Consider the following 17,834-nt stretch of genomic DNA (forward strand, 5'->3'; position numbering starts at 1 on the left):
CACTTTCTGTAATCTCTGGGCTCATGGATTCAAAAAACATAATTTTGAACATGTTGTCCCCTTCGTGATACCGATTCACATTGCCTGCATAATACGCTTTTTAAAATTGTAAAAGATGATCACGCGGGTCTTGGTCCATGTCCTGGGTCATCGATTTTACAGCATAAAACCCCTCAGTGAGTGTTGAATATTCTCCAAACTTCCGAATCACTGCCAGGCTCAGTTGTTTGAAATCATTCTTAACCTTGTATGGTAGCGATTCTACCCATGGTATAGATTGTCCATGTAAACTCCTTTTCAGCAGACTCGCTTTCTCATCCCATCTCCTCAGACCTCTGATCATTGCCTCCTCTTCTACTGTTGCGATGTGGGTGTGTATATCCCTGTTCTTATTGTGTGGGTCAAAAACGGGAATTCTAACGAGAGCTTTGTCCATCAATTTGAGGGTTTTACCGTTGAAAGAGTATTCGGATAGTTGGTCGTTGTCAGAGGAGTCATCGTCAGACGATCTGTCACTTTGATGTGTGCTGTGTCGGGCGTGTTTTAGCGGCGTGCATTTTTTTGGTGAGCTGTCTGGGCTGTGTCGCTCGTGTCGCCAATTCCCTGCAGTTTTTGCATCTGCTCTTAGTGGAGTATGTTTTGGCAACTTTATTTTAAGATTTTGCGTTCCTCTAGCTTCGGGGTTGTCAGTTCCCCCTTTTTTTATTTTCAATCTGTATCTCCCCATCCCTTCTCTCGAATTGTGAGGGATTTTCTTTGTCAAGGATATTTTGATCGATACCCATAATTTTTGTGCGATCTGTCCCTGGACTATGTCCACGTACCCAAGATTGTTGTGTACTGCTACTTACATATTTATTCTGTGGATCAACGCCTGTGAGTTCCGCTGGTGTCGCGAGCACTGATTTCTCCTCCCTTGCGATGGTGTGGGGACATTTTACCTCGTTTATTAGAGACGATTTTCCTCATTCCACAATCCCTGTCTGTATGCCTGTGTGAGAAGGCATGAGTCCTGTTCTGCTTTTTCTGCAGTTTTTACATCGTATTCGCCTTTGTCACATTTTATCCAGTCAATTAGTTTCCCACGATGTGTCTTAGTGTCATGGATACAGCTCCCTTCCCACATGTCTCTCTGCCTTGTCTGTTCTGTAGCAGAACTGCCTGTACGTTTTAATACGAGTTCCCAGTATTCCGCAATCCATTAAAAAATTCCTCCTAATCCTAGCATCTCATGTGTGGCAGAGCTACAGACATTCCCTTTCAGAGTGCATATAAAACAATTATATCACAGAGTGTAGTCAGTTTGACTCGTGTTATTCTGTTATTTTTCAATTCAGAGTGCATATCTCTAACACAGTTTATCACAGGATGCAATCGGTTCGATATGATGTTTTCTTAATCCCACTGTATTTGTTCCAACCTGCTATTCTGGAGTTCCGCCTCGGAGGGCGTTTTTTTTTGTTTTACGCCCGTTTACAATCACAAGGCAATGTTGGATCACAATACTCTTGTTAACACGTAGTGATTCGTTCCTTCATCCATGCAAAACACTGTCTGCGAGAGATCCCGGACGAACCCCCATTATGTAGTATATGCTGGATTATGAAACTTTGATAAAAATAATAACAATTAATACAATTTAAAAAAATCGTAATTCGCATAAATTATGCTGCTGTGTATCATTTTATGCATAAATTATGATAATCACGGAGATAATCGTATTAGTTTATGCGAATGCTTGCAGTTATGTTAATGTGTGCAGTTATGATAACTAGGCTTAGCTTCGTTATCCAGAGTTGTATCAATCAGGATAAAACGATTATCTTTGATTAAATATTTATTGATTATCTTAGTGTGTTTATATTATGTTAGGTCTCCAAATTCACATCTCAACACAGGCTAGAGTTCTTATGAATAAGACAGTTTTGCATGGACTTGGAAATAAACATTCAACCACTTTGTGTTAAGACATTTTAATTCTAAACAAACATATGACACTCTAATATGCAAAGGCAAAAGTATACGTCAATAGATTCATCGGCAAGATTATGCAATTAACGAAAATGAATGTAACTCGACGGCAGTAACTGTCCCGCACGATCAGTTGATATTGAACGTACCAACTTGAATTTGCAACCCTTTTCGAAACACAAAGATAACTTTTTGAAAGTCTTATTCGTGTGCGTGTTGTGTGTGCGTTGTCTCCTTGTAAAATTAATTATTACATTTTTAGAGCCGGGAGTTGTGTCGGAGCTTGTGGGGTGGGGAAGGGGAGATACAACCAGCGGCTAGAGATTCCTTCTCGCTTGGGCGTGGCCGCAGCGAGCCCGTCCTACTTTCTCTCTCCACTGCTAGATTGAGCGGCGTTGGCACGACGTTCCTTGAAGATCTTGGTTGCTTGGCGCTTGATGGTTCCAGGGACTTGGTGCTGCTCGTGCACTCTCTCTCTCCGCTGCTAGATTGAGCGGCGTTGGCACGATGTTCCTTGAAGAACTTGGTTGCTTAGCGCTTGATGGTTCCGGGGGCTTGGTGTTGCTCGTGCACTCTCTCTCTCTCCACTGCTTGACGAGTGGCGTCGGCACGACGCTCACTGTCGTGGTGCGCGATGATTCCGTTGTCGGATAGCGCGCAGCTCCTCCACCGCTGGATGACGAGTCGGCACGACGCTCGCCGTCGTGGTGCGATGATTCCGTCGTCCACTGCTGGACGTCTTGTCTGTTCTCAGTGGGTGCTGGTCGGTGTGTGTGTGTATCATACACACGGCGCATTCGATGGCACTCTCTCTCTTGGTGGCAGCTCCAGGCTTCTCCACTGCTGGATGATTGTTGAGTCGGCACGATGCTCGCCTTCGGCGGTGCGCGATGATTCCGTCGTCGGATAGTGCACAGCTCATCCGCTGCTGGATGACGAGTCGGCACGACGCTCGGTGACGCCCGGGTGGTGCTGCTCGTGCGCTCTCTCTCTTCTTGATCGCTACCAACTTCACACGGACACTCGCCCTTACTTCAGGGCTGTGTTGGCTCAGGCTCTGGACGACGCGGCTGTGCGCGCTCACCGGCTTGGAGCGCTCTGGCGATGAACGATGGCTCTTGTTGCTCATCCGCTGCTGCTCGTCCTTTGCGATACTCGCTCGGTCGACGCTTGGCGATTTCCGCCCTTTTCTACAGGTTTATTACTTGTTGTCACTCGTCACTCTCTCTCTCTCTCATTTCTCCGTGCTTTCCTTTGTTCGTGCAGCTGCCAGCTTCACTCGCACTTAACCACACCTCGCCACTTCGTTCCATCTCTCCTCGAGGCACGACACGCCCCAACTCCCTTGCGAGCCTCCTCCGCCACTCCGCGTCGCAAGCCGAGAGCAAGACTGAGCGTGACTCGAACCAGACTGCACTGCTAGATGTGCGTTTGTTTTCAAACCCAAAAACGTGAAACCCTCCCCTCTGCGCATCTCTTGCGAGAGAAAAACAACAACCAAAAAGCAGGCGTCCCAGCTATGCCAGGCACAGACCCCCCCCTCGCGACCCTTTGACCCTCCTCTCCCTGAGTGGGTCATCCTGAGGCCAGAGAGGTTCTGACGTTTGCTCTTTTTGGTGGCATTCCACTTTCCAGATGCCCGGCGTGGAATGTGGCGAGTAGTGGGTTGTTTTCATTATTTAATTAATATTTATATATAAAAATTGGCCTAATCTCAATATTATTTTTTGGAAAAAGGGGTATATATACAACATTGTGGCTGTAGATATGTTCGAGGCTAGTAATAGTAGTGTAATAGACAAAAAGATTGATGGGGTGGTTGTCACTGTTTGGGAGGTGAGAAGGGGGTACTGAAACCTTTTAACTGTGGCTTGGGTTCTTCAAGTTTGCCCTTAAGTGCTTGAGGCTTCAAAAGCACACCGTTTGATTTCAGCCTCGTAAAATCTGCACATGAGGCGAGTCGTGTATATTTTGCATGCAATCCATTTGCTGATTTACTGAAAAAGAGATATTTGAGGGCGTTTGCTGATTTTATTAGCATAGTTTATGAACTTCATTGCAACAGATAGACGTTTTAATGATTGCATTAATCATGCAAACAGGCCATCAAGAGTTATGCATCATAAACAGTGGGAGTTGCCTTTTTATTTTTATTCTGAATATGGTGTGAAGTTGGCTGGGGGAGGAGATGTGGTGAACATAAATTGGAAAATCCTGCATATTACCTAAGTTAGACTCAAGATGATTTACATTGAGGGTTGGCATGAAAAAACAAACAAGGGTTGCATTGAGGGGGTTGGATGGTGGGTAGACAGTGAAGGTGTTGTGGTCGATTTTTTTGAGTTCCAGTATGGGTTTATAAATTATTCACAGATGCACCATGCTCTGGCAGCACACGCTGATCATGGTGGTTGTGGTCAACCCTTGGCGACTTGGACTGACCAGAATTGAATGCAGGATTTGTAACATGTCTGGCTAGTATCTTTCTTCTGCCATACTGCGGTTTCTGCGTGGACGTCACCTCTCAGCTTGGTTAGAAGACTATCTTGCACTGATGTTATTTTCAAATCCCTTCATGATGTAAATCACTGAAGGAACATCGGAATGGATGTAAAAAATAATAGAATGTCACTGTAACATCGCTTTTCCATACTCAAGAGATATCCGTAACATTTATTTTGTTCAATTATACCATTTAAGAGTTTATTTTATTTAAATGTTACTGCAAAACTCAGACATTTCATTTGGAGAAACAAAGCCAATACCACCAGGCTTATCCGGCAGTGAGCAGCGTTTAGCATTCCAGCCACATTGCTGTCTCTCCTGCGCATGCCGTGCATGTACACAAGAAAGAGAAAGGGGACAGCTCTGTTAGACAGTGTGAGCATGACGATACTTTACAGCACACCATCCCGTGAGCTACCAATTTATTAGCCTCCAACCCACTAGCTCCTTCTCCCCTCCCTCCCGTCGCTCGGTTCTCCAACCCCTCCTCTTGCTTCTTCGTGGCTCAAGGCATCCCTCTGCAGCATCCATTCCTCACATGTATTTCTCCCCCCCCTTCCCTGCCATCCCCTTCCCTTTCCATCTTCTTCCCTCTCTTTCACTATTTTCTATTCCTCCCTCTACGCCTCCAGTTTGTGTATATGTGTGTGCACACATCATTTCTAAAGATCACACCCCGTGAACTAATTTCTAAAGTTTTTTTCAGAACCTGCCCTTCCCCACGGTGCCTTTTCCGCTCTCTTCATTCTCTTTGGCACCTTTGCTGGCTTCTCCTCTCCCCTCCACCGTTCCATGACCTCAGGCTTCTACACACTCCCGGACTTCTCCCCTCACTCTGCGTTGTCCTATCGTCTGGCCCATCATGTATGGATTTTGTCATCTGTGTTGGCATGTTACGCTGGTGATATGTTGAGGACGGCTGCTTGCGTTGTGGCCGAAACGTCGTGAGAATTTTTTCTTTTTATGTTTATTATTATTTTATTATTTCCTTTCTACGTGACTTTACCGAAATAACCAAGAATATGAATCCATGCAGTCACGAAAGCTTTAAATCTAAAAATATGTTGAGGCTGTTAACCTTTTTGCTTTGTAGGATTCCCTGATGCTTCAATTAAACTAAATGAGGAAACCATAACAGGGGCATTGCAATTCTATTTCCACCTGTATCTTTCTGTGGCTTTTTATCTCCGCATGCCTCTGTGTATGTGTATATATTCAAGTGAGAGAGTGTGCGTTTGCATGGTGAGTGGTTGTTATAACGCTGTGCTATGAACTCAGCGACCTGAGTTCGATTGCCGGCCATGGATAACATCAATGACGAGTAGTTATCATAAATTATACTCAAGGTCAACTCAACCTCACATGAATAGCTGCTGTGTATTAACATCAGTGCTGAGGAGACAAAGTAAATATGGCTACATGGAGGACATTTGTATTTGTGTGTGCTTGTGTGTATGTTGTGTATATGTTTGATAGCTAGGATTTTCGTACATTGAGTAAACCAGACTTTCAGTTAAGTTGTGAGTTTATTGACATTACACATTTACTCCCATTGTCTGTTTATTTTTTTAATGCTGAAATATATTGGTTGGAGGCAATGCTGTAATGAAATTCGTATTTCTGTTGACCAGGAACTAGATCATGGTTAATTTGCCTATCAATATCATGACCTCCGTTGCATACCAGAAATATTGATAGCATATGGTCTAAATTTGTAACTGAAGTTGCATATTTAATGAACAAAGTACTTTGGTTTTTATAAAATTTTATGAAATTCAAAACACCCATGGTGGAGCATTGCAAAATCCTTGCTGACCTATATTATAAACCAAATTACTGAGGACTAATTAATTCTGTATATTAAATATATTTTGCATGCTCACAACAAAACATGTTGTCAACAGTTTTATCAATTTCCTACAAGTGAATGAGCTATGTGTATTAATTGAGTCAGAAAATTATGCATTTCATTAACATTAAATGAACATGATGTGTATTTTAACACGCTGCCAAGGTGATTCCACTGACATTATGTGCCCTCTGTGCCCATGTTTCATCGTCATGCAGTTGTCAGTTATATTTGCTGGTGGCAAAAACCTGAGATAATGAGTGTGTGGACCTCCTGCAGTTAAACATATTAGCAATAACACCATAACAACCGAGGGTCACTCCCTCATTTGCAGTTAAGGCAGGCTGACCCAGCAGTCAGAAAATTATAAACAAAAGCAATAAAGTAAGCTCACACAGCTTGGATATAAGCATTAGATGAATAAATTGTGCCAGGCAACATGCTTGAGTCACTGTGTAGGCAAATTATTTTGGGTAATATTTTAGGTGAAGCAAGAGATGCATATAACTGCCCAGTATGCAGGTGGACTTTAAGGCCAAGCAGTGCGCTGTTAGGAGTAGGTGACGCACTGTGGGCAGTTGCCTCTGGCGCAAAATGCAGGGAGCGCAAAACGTATTTCAGAAGGTCCCCTCCCTCTTACCCTCCTTCCCATCCCCTCCCCGACCGCCCTTCCTCCCTCCCCCCTCAACATTTTCTTCCAACGAACACAGACAGGGGGTCTGATTCTTGAAATGCCATTGAGGGCACCAGTAAACTTTGTGGCAGCCCTGGGGGCGAGTGTTGATGGTGCATTTGTCTTCTGCACCATCATGTGTGAGAGGGACCAACATGGCTATCAGCCGCCATTGTTTAACCCGCAGCTGTGCTTGTTGCGACGATTACCAATTTATGGCTGATTTTCATTTTGGTTGGCGAGCGTTACTTGACAATCACTTCCTGATGAGCCTTCCTTGGGGAAGTCATTATTGGGCATTCATTTCAGGCTGCATAGACCTTGAGGCATGCTGCTGCAGTGTAATGACTAGCACAACGTATTTGCAATCCAAAGGTCCGTCGATCCAATCTCCTGGCACAGCAGGTGAAGCACTATGCAAATGTTTTAAATCCCCCCACCTCTCTGTACCCCAGTAGTATAAATGGCTAGACCAGTCAATCCGAAGGTCGCATGTGGTGGTGTAAAGTGTGGATAGGCCAAAACATCCTCTCAAGCGGCTCTCTAGAGTTTGCTCTCGTGGATGCCCTCTCGCCAGCATTGGTGTGATGCAAGCAATTGCAGGGCATCACCTTTAACATAGGCCTTGAGAAGACACTCATAAGGTTTCCTGTTTTTAGCTGAAGACAAATCTTGGAGAAAACAATCTTAGATTGTTCACTTTTGGGAGGGCCTCAGCAAGTGCCTACCACCAGAGCAAGACGGTGGGGGTCTGTCACTGGGGAGGCCAGATGGCGTAAAATAGTTTATTGTTCATTGCGTAACAAGGATGCTGTTGCACCCGACAGGCTGTGCAATCGCGAGCTCATGGCGGTGCCCTCCATGGAGGAGGTGTGCATTCTCCCAAGGGACTGCGATGTCGGCGAGTGGTCGCCTTGGTCTCCCTGCTCGGTCACCTGCTCAGGGCAGGGCCACAACCAGGGGCACGGGCAGGTCCAGTCCTTTGGGCTAAGGGGACTGAGGACACGAATTCGCTCGGTGCAGCATCCAGCTCTGGCCGGAGGCAAGGGCTGCCCATCTCTCCAGGAGACGGAGGCATGTGGGGGCAGCATAAATGGGATTCTGCCTCCATGTCCACGGTACAGAGACGCACACAAGCAAAATGTGGATTAAAACGCACACATGCAGCAACGAGGAAAAGTGTGTGCAGACAATACATGAACACACAGCAGCAGACAAAAGAGACATACAGAACAGGCGTCCCTCGTGTCACGTGCTCCCCCATAGCGTGAATTTGCAGTTACACAATTTATCTTTTAGGGACATCACACTTACGCTATGCGTTTCACAATTACGCGCTCAAGAAAAAAACTAAAACATTATTTAAAACGCGCGTGGGCGACGCCACGTCCAGCACCGATCAGCACACAACCCTCCACGAGTGAAAAAGCCCACAGAAGCGTTCAAGAAGCCCTGAAGTTACTTCTTATGAACTCGTCTTTGCAAGTAGTAATCTTTTAAATACGTTAATTTGTTGTTAAAATCCTTACTAAATATTTTTGTAATGTTATTGTTATTAAGTATTATAGTTATACATATTTTGTAAATCCAGGGCTAAAATAATTAAATGAAATGATACGGAATAATTATTTCGTAACGCACCCCCCGTTATAACATGTATATCTATGAAAAAAAGGCTTCATTCAGCGTGATTCGACTTAGGCGCTACTTTTCAGAAACGTATGTTGTGCGTCATGCGAGGGACGCCTGTATATGTACAGTATGACCACACACACATACAAGAACAAACACGTACAAAGACAGTGCCTGAAACAGCATTAACAACCGCCATGTTACAATAAGTGGCAGTTATATCACCGGAGCACTTGTGCTGACCATAATGACACACACATCTGCAAGTACACACACGCGATGTAAATCAAACATGGATAAACACATAGACACCAACATAGGTGTACATAAATACGTACATACAGTACATCATCACACATGACCACACACATATACACATGTGCATGCATGTTAACACGTACGTACACCAACACAGGTTGCTTTGCATGGCTTTTCATTACAGAACTTTAACCCATTAAAAACATATTCTTTGGTTCTTTCAGTAAAGTCACGTAGATAGAAAATAACAATATTCCATTAAAACAGTAAACTGACCAGTTTTAATTATATTTTACATGATATCTTGGAGATGGCCAGGTAGCTCAGGAACTGAACACGAAGCCATCACCGGTGACTAGCCTGTGATGAATCTACATTTCAACTACTTGTCATTTAACTGGTGTTGTAAGTTGATGCTCTTAGCCTGTTCACTCATTACATCACAAAAAACTCGTCACATTTAATTGTTTTTCAATTAATTTGGCAAAATTGCAGCTATCATAATGAACATTTAATTTGATTGCTAAGGACTATTATAATCACCTCAGAAGTAGTTGTGTGATTGTCTGACCACAACGTGACGCACTGCTAGCTGGGAGATTTCTGAATTTAATTAGATTTTTTTTCATGATATGACACCAATAGTGCAATTAGAATCTAACAGGAGAAAACAGCTAAACATTCAGCCTTAAAGACTTCAATATAAATACGGTATGAATATTCAAGTAATGGAATACATGTCACTAATTCGAAGAACATATGTCATTGGGAAAATTTAGCCAATGGTGATGGTCATCATTACACTTTTCACCACCTCCTGTGCGTTTCCATCGTATAATTTATTCAGAAGTCAGCTCTTTTTGCCTTTACAGTATTTTAGCCCGAGGCATTTGAAAAGACTTGTATGCAGAATAAAAATGGATATGCATGAGAAAAACTTACTTAATTTGATATGACTGGACAAAATAGTATAGCATGTATCATTTCCTCACTTATAATTTTTACATTTGAATCTCATTTCTGTCTTAATTTTCGTCGTCAAAACGTACCCTTTGCCTCTTGAAAATTCAGCTGGTCTTTATCACTTTCATTGTTGTGTGAGTTCTCGGCAGCTGTCATTTTTTAAAACAATTAACGAACAAAATTGGCCAATCATCCAATTACAGGACCCATTTATTTATCATGGTGCAATTGGCCAGGCACAAACGATGTTATGACATCATTGTCACTTAGTGTGGCGAATGGCAAAATTGTTGTTGACGTTCATGTGTGTGTACCCGTGTGCGTATATGTACATCTGCATGTGCATGCTTGCACGTGTGCGCCCACACATTCTTTCCAGATACCGCTGGAGGGGTGGAGCTTGGGCTGCGTGCACCGTGGGTCCCTTGCTGGACCAGCACGAACGCTGCTGGGGAAACCAGACGGCGTGGTGCGGTGGAGGGGTGCAGGTGCGCGACATCTACTGCTCTCTGGACGACGACAATGTGTTCTCATACTTGAAGGGACTACGGGACGCACCCTCCAGGACTGGTGCGCAATCTCACCCATTCAAACACCCCGCTGGTCTGTCCGTCCACTGCTTTGCTCGTAACAAGAAACGTTAGTATCAGCAACATCATCATCAGCAGGCGTATCCTCATCCATATTGTCGGACCTTTTGCTGCAGGGCCTGAATGTAGTTAGCATGGCCACTGATATTGTGCAATATTTAAAATGCAGGCTAAGGTTCCTTGCCAAAGGTCACAATTCTAATAAGGATCATGAAGTAAATTCACGAAAATATTTGTTTTAAATATGACGTGCAAATTTAGCAAGTGGTGTGATCATTATCAAAATCACCACAGCAGCTTAAATAATTGATAGCTCACTTCCCAGATTGCATGTAATCATTTGATTTCTGCAGCAGCCCAGTAATTTATTGGGATAATTCCATATATGTACCAAATGCTGCAATACCAGTGATAAAGACGTTGTGATGTCACTTGCAAAGTCAGTCACCTGTGTCAGTCATTGTTGTATCACTATGCCAAAAACATTTTCTGCAAAGGATTAGAAAACATTAACAAATCATTCTACATGACTGCGGGTATCAGGTCCTGTGTAGAAATCCAATAATATACAAACTAACGAGCTCTCATCCAGATAAATGAAAGGGCATTAAATCATCAGCAGCAGTAGCAATATACACGCATGCCTTACCATGCTAATGCCATGGTCTGTATGTTTAAAATGTCATGTTCCCACACACCTTGATTTTCATCATTCCAAGATTGTCTCTTTGTCTTGTTTTATACCTTCCTTCACTCCAGGTTTTTCCATCAGTTATTTTTCATCCACGCAACCACATCCATTTATTAATTATAGTAGCGAGTGTGATGCCTTGGATTCTCGTTTTTTCAATCCAGCTGTCCGTTCTTTGTCTGATAGCCATGCCTATTCCACATTATACACTTTACGTGTGTTAATAGCTCCCATAAAGCACTATGCTGGGCTGACTTTTTTACTTATTGCAAGGTGCTGATGTGTAAACACGTCATAAGTTTAACAGTGCGTAGGTTTTTTGAGACATTTTAAATATTTATCCGTGTGGCATGCTTGTACGATATTGGATTTTTACCACCTGACTGCAATCACAGTGGGACCGCTTTGTAAACGGGGAACCTGTAGTTCATTGATGATAGTGCACGCAGCACAGATTTTTTTTAAAGAAGTGAGGAAAAATAATTGCAAGCATTTTAAATACAGCTTTACTCGTGATTGTTGTTAATATATAGCCATAGTTTACGTTTGGAGGCGCTCGTTTTCAAAAGTAACTGCCACATTAATGTGGTAATTTGGAACATGGCCAAATTAGAAGGAAAGGCAACAACGCTGAAGGATGTAACTTTGGCCTCTTTTCTTGACAACTTACATCAGCTGCCCTACTGATGCATGGCCATGACCAAATATTAAGTTAATTACCAGCTCACAAAATAATATTTAATGAAGACAAACTTTTGTTACAAGTGGGACAACTTTGAGTGTTATTTTGTTTCCAGTATGGACAGTTCACAGTGCAAAAAAATCTTCATCTATTAAATTGCTGTGATTAATTACACTAATTAATTGGCACAATAAAATGTCATGTGTTCACAGTTCCATCATGTTGATAAGAGGCCATGGTGTGGCTGTAATGTTTAGGTCCCCTGCGGGCTGTTCGTTAATGAGCCTGATTGCTGCCTCCATCCACCACCTTCTCCCCACCCCCAACCCATCTCCCCCCACACCCCCGTCTGACCCCTCTCCCCACTCCATTGTATGTGTATAGTGCACGTATACAAAGACAAAAATCCCCCCTATAGCCTGACCAGACTCTTTCTCCCCAGTGTTTTTACACACCACACCAGGCACTCATTTGAGGCTGAGTCGACCTAGGGGAGGCCCGAGACTGGTTCAGATAATCGTAACTGGTTTGGGCCGTGAGAGTGAACCGAACTCGGGTCAAAGGGTTCATAGTGTAGCACGCTAACGGCTACACTACCGGTCCCTACTATGCATGTATACACACACACACGTACTCAGATATGGTGAGCAGCAGCATAGTGTTTAGTGTGCTCGCTATGAGCCCAACGAATTTAATAGATTTTTGGCTAACATCACTGGAAAGTGCTATCAGAACATCTTCGATGTCCATTAATTTGCATTATTTTTTAAAATGGACAGCCTTTTGCCAGTCCACTGCTGAATGAAGGCCTCTGCACACCGCGTCAGTCATAGGGGTCTGTTTGACAACATTATATAGACTCGCTCATAAATGAGTATCTGGTCTAGTGTGCAACATCAGGACTGAAGAGACAAAGGCATCCTGTTGTGGTGCTGCCCACACCACCCCCCCATGCACCGTGTTGGCCTTAATAGGTGCTCGTTAACAGCACTTGCCTCAGCAGTCTGTATGGCTACACTGGGGATCTTTGTTTTTATACGTGGTGTTCTGAATTTGTTGTCAGTGCACTATATCAAAACACCGGGGACGCCAGGTTCATTGAATGCCATGACCATAATTTTTAACTTTAATGTGAAATTTACTCGAAACCAATTTAAGTCCCTTAAAATTGGTACAGCATTCTCATCTTTATTCTCTCACTCTTGTACAGGTAATGGCCGGTTCACAGTGTCAACTAAAAGAGGCATCAGAAGTCAATTGTAGCTGCTGCCGTTTGTGTGCATATATATGTGTGCATGTGTGGGGAGTGCTGACGTAGTGGTTAGCGCGTAGTGGTTAGCGCGTTGCGCTATGAATCCGGCCACCCGAGTTCGATTCCCGCTCCCAGCCAACACCAGTGACGATTATCTGGGCCTCCCGTAGATAGACTCAGCCTCAAATGAGTACTTAGTGCGGTGTGTAAACATTACCACTGGGGAGACAAAGGTGGCCATCGCTAACAGCACTTGCCCCAACAGTCTGTCAAGGCTATACAGGAGCTCTTTGTATTAGTTTGTGCATGTGTATTTGCATGTGAATACACATACACAGGGATAGTTTAGCGGTTAGCGTGCTGCGCCACAAACCCGATGACCCGAGTTCGATTCCTGCTCAGTCAACACCAGTGACGATTATCTGAACCGGTCCTGGGCCTTCCCTAGGTCGACTCAGCCTCAAATGAGTACCTGGTGCAGTGTGTAAACATTGCCACTGGGGAGACAAAAGCGGCCGGGCGTGGTGTTGGCCACCCACCCTCTCATTTTCCGTGCCATCCTTAATAGTTGCTCGTTTACAGCACTTGCCCCAACAGTCTGTGAAGGCTACATGGGGGGATCTTTGTCTTGCATGTGTAAGTGTTACAATTATCTGACAAGTTCTGGGCCTGCCATAGGTCGCCTCGGCCTCAAATGATTGCCTGATGTGGTTTGTAAACATTGCCACGAGGGAGACAAAGGTGGCCGGGCATGGTGCTGGCCACCCACCCCCTCTTGTGTCATGCCAGCCTTCATAAGTGCTCGCGAAGAGCATGTACTCCAACAGTCTGTTGAAGGCTAAATGGCAGATATTTTTTGTGTATGCTTGTCTGTGCACTTTTGGGCAGGCCAGCGAGCTGGAGAGGGAGGGGTTCCCACCACACAGCCACTGCTCTCACTGCCCCTGGAACCAGCAGGTATGATTAAGGAAAGTGACCAAGGTTGGGTGGAGTTTGGGCTGGAGGAACTTCCAAGGTGAATTTGGGAGTTATTCATAATCTCCACCATTTTCAGAATATCTACATCTCAACTAATCAGAGGGAGCTTCAGTCTTCCTCTTCACTACCTTTACCATACTGCACTCTCTTTGTGTAATACATTTTGTCCTTGGGTGCATTCTTTAAATCATTGAGGGTGGATGTGGAAAAAGTAATTGTAGTGGCACACACTGTGAAGTGACATGTTAAGCGAAAAAGTGTTCATCTCAACTCACAAAACTGCCACCGATTCATTGCCTCCCCATACTCTGCGTCATTTGAAATAAATTAATGTTTGTAAAGGTGCCAATCAATGGGATGTGACGGCACGGAGCTGTGGGGAATGCAAGGTTGTGCGTGCACGCGTGGGTCTCTGGGCATGGGTGCCGTAGTCGACATAGCCCCGCAGTCAGTGAATGCACAGCCATTCTCTGCACACCCATGTCGTAATAATAATGTGCACAGGCGCTTTCATGGCACAGCAATGAGCATCGTGTGTTGATCGTAATCGATGTAAATTGGGATTGTATGAGGCGGGCGGACTTGGAAGACAGCTGGGAGGTGAGATAGGAGTTGGAATAATTCTCAAATGCGGCACAATGAGCAGCAATCTTTCCCAATCAGAATTGTGAAAAAAAAAATGCAATCTTTAATGTTCAAACGAATTATATACTTATGAGGTATGTTAATTGTTACATCCAGGGTAGCGTGGGCCACTGTCTAGTTTTTTTGTTCTAATTTTGTGTCCACTGCATATTTTCTCCTTACCATCTATCCACTCTTAATTTACCTTGCAATGGTTGTCTCCACCCCCACCCCTAACAAAACTCATCCCTTCCTCTACAACACCCCCATGGGCCAGCCCCCAGGCCAGTAGAAACTGGGTTGTGCCCTGAGCTGGTTCCACTGGAGTCGACGCGACCATGCGAGCAGCCCTGTCCGCACGAGTGTGTCCTATCTGCCTGGTCCGTGTGGGGACCTTGTGTGCCCGAGACCTGCACGCCACCCACAGCCACCACAGGTACACGGTGACATACGCACAATGGTGGGGGTGGGAGGGGCGCCCATGGAAATGTCCTGATATGCATTTGACGACTCGCATACGACAAGTGATGCCACAGTGGCGGCGCTGGCTGTGCTCTCGTCAACACCACGGACACACTTCCTGCAATCGTTCTTTAAGTGAACACTCAATTGCCATGCGATAAGGATAGGGGTTGAGGGCAGCAGTGCGTAGGTAAGAGGACTGACGTTGGAAGCAGTCACTCTGGGGACCAAGAACCCTGAAAATTCTCTTCGTTGATCGTCGATCAAGCCTCTCAGACAAAAGGTAATGCATTTTAGATTACGTGTCCTCAAACCCATCAGACAAACAAACGTGGCTCGCCGCGCACTATTCGGCAACACATCACCTCCTATTATGCCGCGTCGGAGTGATGCACCATCACACTGATTGACGGGGGCAGGTGGCCACCCGAGCCTTGCCACTGCTATCCAGAGCAGATTGCGGTGGGAAATTGGGTGCACCGTTATACACGTCCGTGCCGAGCACAAGAAGGGCCTCATGGAAGTGGTGGCGGGTGGTGGTAGCGTGTGGATGGAAGGATAGGGATGAGACGGGCTGTTCTTTCACCCATACATTATTCCTCTGATGAACTTGCATGCGTTAACAAGTTTCAGGCTTGTCTCTGTAACTAATGACTGGACATGGAAATTGTATTTGTCGATTACTTTTATAAACGACCTGTTTGTACATGGGGCTATTTAGTATTAGCTTTCACCTGTTTGAGTTGTATGAACTAGTTTATTTCAGACATGTATGGTTATTATTATTATAACACGTGTTCTTATAACTAAGCGACATGTCTCAGACCGTGTTCGCGAACACAAGGCGGATCTGAAACACGGTAGGACCAACACCTCTGCCATGGCTGATCATTGTTTTAACGCTGTGGGCATACGTGAAATTGATTTCGCCAAGATGAAGGTACTATGCAAACCCACTAGCTATCAAAGATTTGTTCATGAAGCCATTTAGATATATAAACACAGACACAATTTCAACCGAGAAGATGGGTACAAACTGAGCAATCATTGGAAGGACGTTATTAACCAGGTCAAGTAATAACTGGCTGTGATGCTTTCATCCTACCTGCCTATGTTAGCAGTTATTTACGACTCTCTGAGTTACATTACCTTGTTAAATGTATTTACATTAACAGGCTAAATGTTTCACTAACATAGCTGCTGCTCCCTTTTCCTCGATGCGGTGGTGGCGCTCATTGTTTAATAGGCTAAATGTCTCATTAACACATCCGCTGCTGTGGGAGCCGTCTCACATTGACATGCTAATCTCTAATCTCGAGCAATACAATGGCTTCTTCAGCACCGTAGCCGTGGGGTTACATTAACAGATTAACATGCTAATCTCGAGCAGCACAATAGCCGAGGTATACCTAGCTCTGCGATCTTACATTTACTTGCAAATTCCATCTCTAGCCCCGCCCACTTACCCTTAGGTTGTACCCATCTCAAACCTATATAACTTTTGGCTGCAGTAGCTCTCTCGCTAGATTTATTCCTGCCTCAGCAGTCTGCCTGCTGTATTTTTTCACTTGAAGACGATTGCTTGTGTTGCGATCGAAACGTCATGAATTTTTTATTATTGTATATATTTTTCTATCTACGTAACTTTACCAAAAGACCCAAGAGTATGTGTTCATATATGTTATAATTTGCAAATGCAGATGGCTATCTCTTCAAACTGATTAGACCTCAGGAGCAATATTGGTTATGTGGGTCCTCTGCTGTCAGTTCAGCATCGATGCTAACCAAGAGCATCGCCCACCACCTTTCAACACCATTCAATCCTCCTATAGAGTATCTGTATGCCCTGACTCTTGGGAACATATAGGGTCAACTATGTCAGATATGCTAGTCCACTAACCATTTTCATACCCCTGCCCTAACACTAACCCTTAATCTATAGCCATTGACCCTGCAGCCTCAGCTTATCATGAACCAATTATGGGAAGAGCCTCATTTTGATGTGGTCAATCTGATTGCAATAGGGTGGAAATGTCACCTGTGGTCTTTTTGCCTCTGAAATGGGGTTCTGGCCTCTTGGTGTATGTGTGTGCCTGTGTACCCATGAATGTGCTCGCATGGCCATGTGGGCACGGAGTGTGCAGACAAGTTTATATAAATACAGTCCTTTTTGCTGTAATGTGTATTGTTTTCTTACTTTTTTTGTCACAAAACTTGTACAATTGGCCCAATACTATACACCATTGCTGACACAAAAACAATTACACATGTAAACAAAGCCATTTTATAAAACTATCGCAATGGCACAAATGCGGTTTGTCTCTTTCATCCAAGCACTTCACCAGGTGCCACCTGCCAAAAACTTTGCAGGTACCTCCCCCTCTGGCTGCCTGCATAAAGCTTGCAACTGTGTGTACAGAATTGGCACGCTGGGCTTGACATTCATCACAGGTTTCAAATTTACACCAGGCTCCATGGCGCTGGAGAGCGACAACTTCCTGGCCACTCACTTGGCATGCGGCGCTGGTCCTCGGCAAATATTACTCACATCTGCAAGCAACTCGTTTCTCTCCTGTCAGATTAATTGTTACTTTTTGAAAATTGCTTTGATGGCCATTACATTATCTCCCCGGAAATTACTCCCTTATTCCTTAACGTTGGTGACGCCTTCGACAAGAACACCACATTTATCATCTAATGAGTG

The 17,834-nt window shown here is 44.3% G+C and overlaps 1 protein-coding gene across 6 annotated transcripts in view; it reads left to right on the top strand.

Moving 5' to 3' along the window:
- LOC144933004 (thrombospondin type-1 domain-containing protein 7A-like) overlaps nt 1-17,834 on the top strand; it is a 576,967-nt gene that overhangs the window by 260,484 nt on the left and 298,649 nt on the right. For all 6 annotated transcript variants that reach the window (XM_078857465.1, XM_078857438.1, XM_078857456.1 and 3 more), the window contains 4 exons: nt 7,826-8,116; nt 10,231-10,421; nt 13,955-14,023; nt 14,946-15,104. In XM_078857465.1, the coding sequence (XP_078713591.1) occupies nt 7,826-8,116; nt 10,231-10,421; nt 13,955-14,023; nt 14,946-15,104 (710 nt within the window). The remainder of the gene's footprint in view (nt 1-7,825; nt 8,117-10,230; nt 10,422-13,954; nt 14,024-14,945; nt 15,105-17,834) is intronic.

Source organism: Lampetra fluviatilis, chromosome 1 (assembly GCF_964198595.1).
Source record: "Lampetra fluviatilis chromosome 1, kcLamFluv1.1, whole genome shotgun sequence".
Classification (NCBI taxonomy): domain Eukaryota; kingdom Metazoa; phylum Chordata; class Hyperoartia; order Petromyzontiformes; family Petromyzontidae; genus Lampetra; species Lampetra fluviatilis.